The 8517-nt window shown below is 45.6% G+C and overlaps 1 protein-coding gene across 1 annotated transcript in view; it reads right to left on the bottom strand.

Moving 5' to 3' along the window:
• Nucleotides 1-3597: 3597 nt before the first annotated feature.
• Nucleotides 3598-8517, bottom strand: part of LOC138975226 (uncharacterized) — a 53822-nt gene continuing 48902 nt past the window's right edge. Inside the window, exons 13-14 of the mRNA XM_070347886.1 lie at nt 6968-7672; nt 3598-6107 (exon numbers count right to left, since the gene is read on the bottom strand). Coding sequence (XP_070203987.1) covers nt 5721-6107; nt 6968-7672 — 1092 coding nt within the window. The 3' untranslated portion in view covers nt 3598-5720. The remainder of the gene's footprint in view (nt 6108-6967; nt 7673-8517) is intronic.

Below are 8517 nucleotides of genomic sequence, written 5' to 3'. Positions count from 1 at the left end.
CGCTTAGAACTGTACCCACGGAATACGCGCGATATAAGCCTCATGTTGATTGATTGGAAGTCTGGCCACATCTGAGATTGTGAGCCGAACAGTTTTCTCGGGAAGGACTGACTTTGAGGTGCACAAAGTGGAACATTGCTATGACGACCTCTCCAGGGACCGACCAAATTGGGATGACTGTTCTACAGAGGTGGACACTTGGTGCAGTTATGACCAGACTTTTTCTCCGTTACGACACGTCTTACCACGCTAAGTTCAAGACGGAAAAGGAAGTTGGGGGATTTACTTCCCTTGACTTATCCTGGGTGTGACTTTCTACAGAAAAGCGACCAAATGATCATTTCCGACTGTCGTACTAGTTGCACTACGTCTTACGGAGGTGTCAGCCGAACCAGGTCATAACCAAATATAAGTAAAGAATTAAATTGTTTTATCGGTATTTAACAGAGCTCGTGCACGACAGACACTACTTTCTCCCGTTTTGGCAGCTCATCAAACAAACCACACCGTTATTAAATAAGGCATGTTTGGGATCAACTTGAAGGTAACTAAATATGTTCTGTATGTTAGAGATATGCGGATAAAGATTGGACTAAGATCAGACTTAAAATAAAGTTAGCGTTCTTCTGCCTGAGCACTGCTATCTCCTTCCCTCGGACACTACTTTCTCCTGTTTTTAGCAGCTCTTCAAAGAAACCACACCGTTGCTAAATAAGGCATGTTTGGGATCAAATTCTAGGTAATTGACTATTCTATACAATGTTCTCTGTGTTATAGATGTGCGGGTAAAGATTGGACTAATCTCAGACTTCAAATACAGTTCGCACTCTTCTGCCTGAGCACTCTCTCTCTCACTCTCTCTAAAAATAAAGTTAGCATTCTTCTGCATGAGCACTCTCTCTCTGTCTGTCTCTCTCTCTGTCTCTCTCTCTGTTTCTCTCTCATTCTCATTCTCTCTCTCTCTCTCTCTCTCTCTCTCTCTCTCACTCTCTCTCTCCATCTCTCTCTCATTCTCTCACTCTCTCTCTAAAAATAAGGTTAGCATTCTTCTGCCTGAGCACTGCTTTACTTTTTCCTGGGCTGTCAATGGCTGACACGGGGGGGAGGGTGCTGTGATATATATATGGCTTGAACACGTGACACCTCCTGCGCCCACTCTCACTTCCCTGCACTAAGCGTCAACAGCTACTCTGGCAGATAGTCGTTATGCAGAGGTGGTCGTTATGCAGAAGTGGTCGTTATGGGCATGGGAGGTAGTCGTTATGCAGAGGTGGTCGCGGAGGCAGGATCGAATGTATTTAAAAACCAGATACTTTCTTTACCAAGAATGAAGGCAACCTGAAATTAAGTTCCTCCATTGGTTAGCAAAAATGACTTTCATCTGCTTCTCTTGTGTCAACGCAGCTTCCCCCACCCCTTTCCCGAACAACCCCCCCCCCCCCCCCTTACTACTCGTACAGGTAAACGCTCTCCAGGTCAATCAGGACGAAAGGAGGAGGAGGTATTCAACTATGCTCGGTTTGCAGCCCTAGAAGAGATGTGTGTGTGTGTGTGTGTGTGTGTGTGTGTGTGTGTGTGTGTGTGTGTGTGTGTGTTTCTATGTGTTTAGGTGTATGTGCGTCGTGTATGTGAATGTGTACATATGTGTACGTGTGTGTGTGTGTGTGTGTGAGAGAGAGAGAGAGAGAGAGAGAGAGAGAGAGAGAGAGAGCGAGAGAGAGAGACAGAGACAGAGAAAGAGCGAGAGAGAGAGACTGAGACAGAGAGAGACAGAGACAGAGACAGAGACAGAGAGAGAGAGACAGAGAGAGAGACACACACAGAGAGAGAGAGAGACAGAGACAGAGAGAGAGAGAGAGAGAGAGAGAGAGAGAGAGAGAGAGAGAGAGAGGGAGATAGAAAGAGAAAGAGAGAGAGAGCGAAAGAAAAAGAGAGAGAGAGAGACAGAGGGAGAGAGAGAGCGACATAGAAACAGAGAGAGAGAGAGAGAGAGAGAGAGACGGAGAGAAAGAGACAGAGAGAGAGAGAGAGACAGAGAGAGAGAGAGAGAGAGAGAGGAGAGAGAGACAGAGAGAGAGAGAGAGAGACAGAGAGAGAGAGAGAGAGAGGGAGAGAGAGAGAGAGAGAGAGAGAGAGAGAGAGAGAGAGAGAGAGAGAGAGAGAGAGGATAAAGAGAGTTAGTTCATACTTTGATCCTAAAAACATCTTGCTGTTTGCAGCACATAGACAAACTTCCGCCTAACCAAAGAAAAACTCTCATGTATCATAGCTTGCAGAAACGTTTGATTGGTTAACTCTGCGTCATTTTGATGTACGTCACTTCCGTTTTTAAGTGCACGAAAATAATCCTCTTTGAAGTATAAAAAGGAGGTTACATTGCGCAAGTAGTCGTGTGATCGTGGAAAGAACACAAGCCAATGTAGGTCATGCTGGTGTTACACATATTTCATGATGTTCTTACATTTTGACGTGCGAGTGAGATTATTCAACTCTTTGATAGGGGCAAGGGCACGGTCCATATCCCAAATCCCCCGGAGTAGGCGTATGGCTGCCGGTCAGACCCAGGGCCGGACCAAATGAGTTGTGAGGGGGGGGGGGGGGTTCCTCCTTTTTGGGGGGGCAAATCAGCGAAGTGGCCAGGCGCGCGAACTAGGGGGGTCCGGGGGGCATGCTCCCCCGGAAAATTTTTGAAAAACGGTTAAAATCTGTGCAATCTGGTGCATTCTGGGCCTTGTTTTGAGGGTTAAGGCCTGTCAGTGTGAGTTGGTGGGGGGGGGGGGGGGTGGTACCTTTTTCTCATCGGATTTGACATTGAATAAAATTTGTTAGAGACACACACAAAATTAAAAAAAAATTAAAAAATAAAAAAACACTCAAAGCAAGGTACATGCTTTTTCCAGGGGTGGGGTTCCGGAACCCCTGGAAACCCCCCCCCCCCCCCCCCCCCCTGGGTCCGGCCCTGCGGTCACACACGTAACAATCCACTCGTGCAAAAACGTGAGTCATGCAACGTGGAAGTTTGAGCCCACGAACCAAGAAGAATAAGAAGAATATCGCAACATGTGTATGTGCCCGACTAACTTGGTCTTTGTTTTTGACCCAAAAGAGTTCAGTCCTTTTGAGCTGTTACCCAGATTTTAGTCAAATTGAGACAGATGGTGGAGACAGACAAACAAACGCAGACGCAGAAACAGACAGGCAGACACACACACACACACACATGGACGCACAATTACTCACACTCAATGATACATACAGACACGCACGTAGAAGATTGCAAAAAACACATGCACATGCGAAAACACAGACACAACTACACAATTTACACTTACACACATGCACAAACACAAACACGAACGCGCACGCGCGTACACACACACACACACACACACACACACACACACACACACACACACACACACACAAAATCATGTAGAGAGAGAGGGATAGAGTGATAAAGAGACATCGGCAGCAGTAGCAGCAGCATGTGTGTCATCCTCTTCGTCCTCATCATCTTCGCACAATTATTGTTTTATTGTTTTCATTTATTTGCATGAGAACGTTTTAGATCTACAGATAAATAAAAGAAAAGGAACACTCTTTTTTGCTGAATTTATTATTTCTTTCAACAAATCCGCTTTCGAGAGAGGGAAAAAGCTGAAGGAAAGACTAACAGAGCGTTTTCACTATTGCTGTAACTATTAGTAATTTAATTATCACAGTGGTCTTCAAATATCACAGTCACTGACAGAAAACAATTGTTGAGTAAAAAAGACCCCTCCTCAAAAAAAGAAAAAAAGAAAAAAAGAACCAACAAAAACCAAACGCCTCCCCAAAAATCCAAAGAAAACAACAACAAAAATAAATAAATACATAAATAAATAAATAGATAACTAAATAAATGAATGAATGAATGAATGAATGAATGAATGAATAAATAAATATATTAAAAAAAAAATTAAATACAAATTAAAAATGAATTATAAAAGAAGAACATGACGGCACTTTGTACAGGTTTTGCAGATGTATCCTCATGAGAGTAAACGAAAAGAGTAGTTTGTATTTTATGTGTAGCAATAGCCGTGGAAGAAGCGGAAAAATGAGTAGCCGTATAATTCTTGTTTTCAAAAGTAATACATGTCGAATACAAACTTTGGATTTATATAATATAAATACAAAATAACATAATCTATTGCAAATTCTTGCGTATGCTTTATTTACAGTTTTGCTATACAAGCAAAATGATTCACCATTAATCTATATATATACGACTTGTGTCTGTGTGTGTGTGTGTGTGTGTGTGTGTGTGTGTGTGTGTGTGTGTGTGTGTGTGTGTGTGTGTGTGTGTGTCCGCGATGCACGGCCAAAGTTCTCGATGGATCTCTTTAAAATTTGGTGGCAATATTCAGGTACACCCCGGATACAACCTGGTCGATGAGATATTTCAACACGTGCTCTCAGCGCGCAGCGCTGAACCGATTTTGGTTTTTCTCTCAACAACAACAACAACAAGAACAACAACAACACAACCAACAACAACAAAAACAACAACATAAAATACAGGTCGAATAAAATCATGGACGGAGCTTATTATTTTAGCTGTTGTTGGCCTGCACTATGCTCACAGTTCCTTGAATCTTGCACATCCACCAGTTACGTAGCTCCAAGGACCACAACCCTTGCACGACGCCTAGCCCTGGCATCTCCCTTTCCTTACCTTTCAACACGATTTCTTTCTCTTCTTCGCTAAGGTCTACAACACGCCCGCATTATGTCCCTGAACTTTCAGGAAGCTCCCAGGCCAGAAATCTTCCACGATGCCGAGCGCTACCATCTATCCTTCCTCACTAAAGTCGACAACCACTCGAACTTTGATTGCAACACATTTCAGAACTGCAGATCATCCAGTAAGCTGCTGAATTCTCCCACGAAGCCACCCATCTCCCCTTCCTTGGCCTTTAACAGGATTTCTTTCCTTTCCTCAAGTCGACAACCACTCGAACATTGCTTACAATGTCTTTTACAGTTGAGATTTATCGAGTAAGCTGTTAGGACAAGAATTCTATCACGAAGCCGAGCGCTCCTCATTTCCCTTCATTTCTTTCCTTTCCTCAAGTCGACAACCACTGGCACATTGCTTACAAGGTCTTTCAAACTTGCAAATCATCCAGTAAGCTCCCCGGACCAGAATTCTACCACGAAGGCGAGCACTACCATCTTTGCTTTCAACATGATTTGTTTCCCTACTTCGCTAAGGTCTACAACCACCAGCACTTTGACTACAATGTCTTTTAAACATGCAGTGTATCGAGTAAGCTGCTAGAACCAGAATTCTTTCAGGAAGCCAAGCACTACCATCTCCCATCCCTTGGCTTTCAACAGGATTTCTTTCCTTTCCTCAAGTCGACAACCACTCGAACTTTGCTTGCAATGTCTTTTACAGTTGAGATTTATCGAGTAAGCTGCTAGGACAAGAATTCTATCACAAAGCCGAGCGCTACTCATTTCCCTTGATTTGTTCCCTTCCCCTCTTAAATGGAACTTTGTTAACAATTTCATTCAAACGTGCAATTTATTCAATAAGCTCATAGGACCTGAATTCTTCCACGAAGCGGAGCAGTACCATCTTGGCTTTCAACATGATTTCTTTCCCTGCTTCGCTAAGGTCTACAACCACCAGCACTTTCCTTGCAATGTCTTACAAACCATCCAGTACGCTCCTAGGACCAGAACTCTTCAACGAAGCCGAGCACTACCATCTCGCCTCCCTTGGCTTTCAACATGATGTCTTTCCCTTCCTCGCTCAGGTCGGCATCCGTGAAGTCCAAAGTGTTCAGGGAATGGTTCTCAGACAGAGCGGCCGACAGAATCCGACAGGCTTCCGTGGTCACGTGACAGCGACTCAGATTGAGCTTGCGCACTGAGTTGTTGAGCCGGATGTACTCAGCGAGGGCGGAAGCTGCTCCCCTGTCCACGTGACTTCCGGCCAGGCTGAGCTCCGTGAGCGAGTTGTTGAGCTTGAGGCAGTGGAAGAGTGCGGAGAGGTCGGAAGTCTCCAGGAACGTGTCCGACAGGTTGAGGCTGGTACACGTGTCGGAAGTCTCCAACTGGAAGAAGAAAATGGTAACACGCTGTTAGATTTCAATTTTTAACTCCAATTTCAATTACTTTATTATCCAATCGCTGGAACATTTGTGTTACTCCCTCCCAGTGATTAAGGTAGCAGCTACAAGATCGCGCAACCCAGGTGTTTGCGTGTTTTGGAGTACTCAGCCACCTGCACCGAGGTCTTGTAAATGCCACTGTGATGACGTGGATACCGTCTCCGAGTCTGCACATGTTTCGTCCCGGCCTGGATTCGAACCCGTGACCGAAGGAACACACGCCCAGGGCTCTACACACTGAGCTACCAGTTATTGTTTTATGTGCAAGATGTCTGGAATATGTTAAGGCCAACAAAAAAAATAGTCTGTTTACGGTAACCCGACCGACCCTATTTTTTTCGCGCGACCCTGGACTTTTTTTTGGCATTTGGGGGAAAAAAAAAATCCCGACCTACCGACCCTATTTTTTTGGCCTATGTTACCGTAAACAGACCTATTTTTTGTGGCCTAAGTGCATGATCGGTTGATACTGTCCAAGTCGAAAGTAGTGGAAGTGAGCTTACAGTTTAGATAGTTTGTTGCATACGTTTTACTAAGCTCGTGAATTGGATCTACTTTTGTTGCATGCGTTTTACTAAGCTCATGAATTGGATCTACTTTTGTTGCATGCGTTTTACTAAGCTCATGAATTGGATCTACTTTTGTTGCATGCATTTTTACTAAGCTCATGAAATGGATCTACTTTTGTTGCATACGTTTTACTAAGCTCATGAATTGGATCTACTTTTGTTGCATACGTTTTTACTAAGCTCATGAATTGGATCTACTTTTGCATGACCTGTCCTTCAAAAGACACTGATTACCTTAGATCCCAGATGAGCAGCAGACATGGAGTTGAAAGAACAGCCAGAGAAGTCCAGCGCCTTGATGGTGATGGGGAGGTAAAGGAGCCACTGCGACACGACGTTGGAAGACCCGCAGTTCTCCAGCGTCAAGCTCCGTGTGTTCCGCAGCAAGCTCCCCATCTCCTGCAGGCTGGCCCACGTGGAGGCGGGCACGTTCTTGCTACTGGACGTCCTCTTACTCGCATCGTGAAGAACTACCCTGTGCAGGGGAGGAGCCTTGGCGAGGCACGTCTTGAGGAAGTTGGCCATCAGCCCCAGACTCTGCCAGCGGATGACGATGCTCTGGAGGTGCTCGTGGGACGACAACGCCTCAGCGAGGGAGTGTAGGGCGCCGGTCTGGAAAACGTGGTAGGGGAGCAGGTCGATCTCGAGGTGGTGCAGGACGAAGGCCGGGTTGCTGACCGCCAGGGCCAGGCCGTGGAGGCACTTGGTGGGGATGAGACCGTCACGGGCAACCACCACGGTTTTGGGGAGTGCCTTGACCAGGTCAGCGGCCAGAGCGGGGGAGTGGGAGGAGCACTCGCTCAGGGCCTGCAGGCAGTGCGAGAAGGTCATCACCTGGCACCCGCCCACCCCGTTACCACCCTCCTCCGCGTCGTCAGGGGTGGTGGCGGTGGAGGAGGTGTCGTCCTTGAAGGTGATCTTGCGGCTGTGCTTCAACACCTGCACGTGCAGAACACACACGTTTGTCAACAGATGCCGTACAGAACACACACGTTTGTCAACAGATGCCGTACAGAACACACACGTTTGTCAACAGATACCGTACAGAACACACACGTTTGTCAACAGATGCTGTACAAAAAAAAATGAACCAAAAAAAGACCTCGTAATTAAAACATAATATGATTTGTGGCTTGTTGTCAGACTAGCTTTTTAACAGTAAAATTGACTTACCATGTAATACATAACGAAGGTGGTTTTCATTGTACATCGCCCTATAATGTAGAGTGTGTGTGTGTGTGTGTGTGTGTGTGTGTGTGTGTGTGTGTGTGTGTGTGTGTGTGTGCGTGTGCGTGTGTGTGTGTTTGTTTGTGTGGGTGTGTGTGTGTGTGTGTGTTTGTGTGTGTGTGTGTGTGTGTTAGTGTGCGTTAGTGTGTGTTAGTGTTAGCAGTTAATTTAACATAAGAACAAAACGTGTTCAGCCGTTAGCTCCGACTTGCACTTCAAAGCGCTGTGGCCTGTATATTTTAGCTTTCACAGGCTGCACTTTGCGCGCGTGTTTGTGTGTGTGTGTGTATGTATGTGTGTGTGTATGTGTGTGTGTGTGTCTGTGTGTGTGTGTGTGTGTGCGCGTGTGCGTGTGTGTGTGTGTGTGTGTGTGTGAGCGTGCGTGCGTGCGTGCGTGTATGTGGGTGTGAGTGTGTATGTACACAATTCGATGAGCAATCTGTTTTGTTGTTGTGTTTGAATGCATTATGTACTGAATGTACTCAACCCAACCAACATTCCTGTGTACTGCATGTTGTTGTAATACAATCTTATGTCTCGCCTGGATGGACAGATCC

The sequence above is a fragment of the Littorina saxatilis genome, linkage group LG9, assembly GCF_037325665.1.
Source record: "Littorina saxatilis isolate snail1 linkage group LG9, US_GU_Lsax_2.0, whole genome shotgun sequence".
In the NCBI taxonomy this organism is placed as follows: Eukaryota; Metazoa; Mollusca; class Gastropoda; order Littorinimorpha; family Littorinidae; genus Littorina; species Littorina saxatilis.
This window is presented reverse-complemented; position numbering and strand designations above follow the sequence as displayed.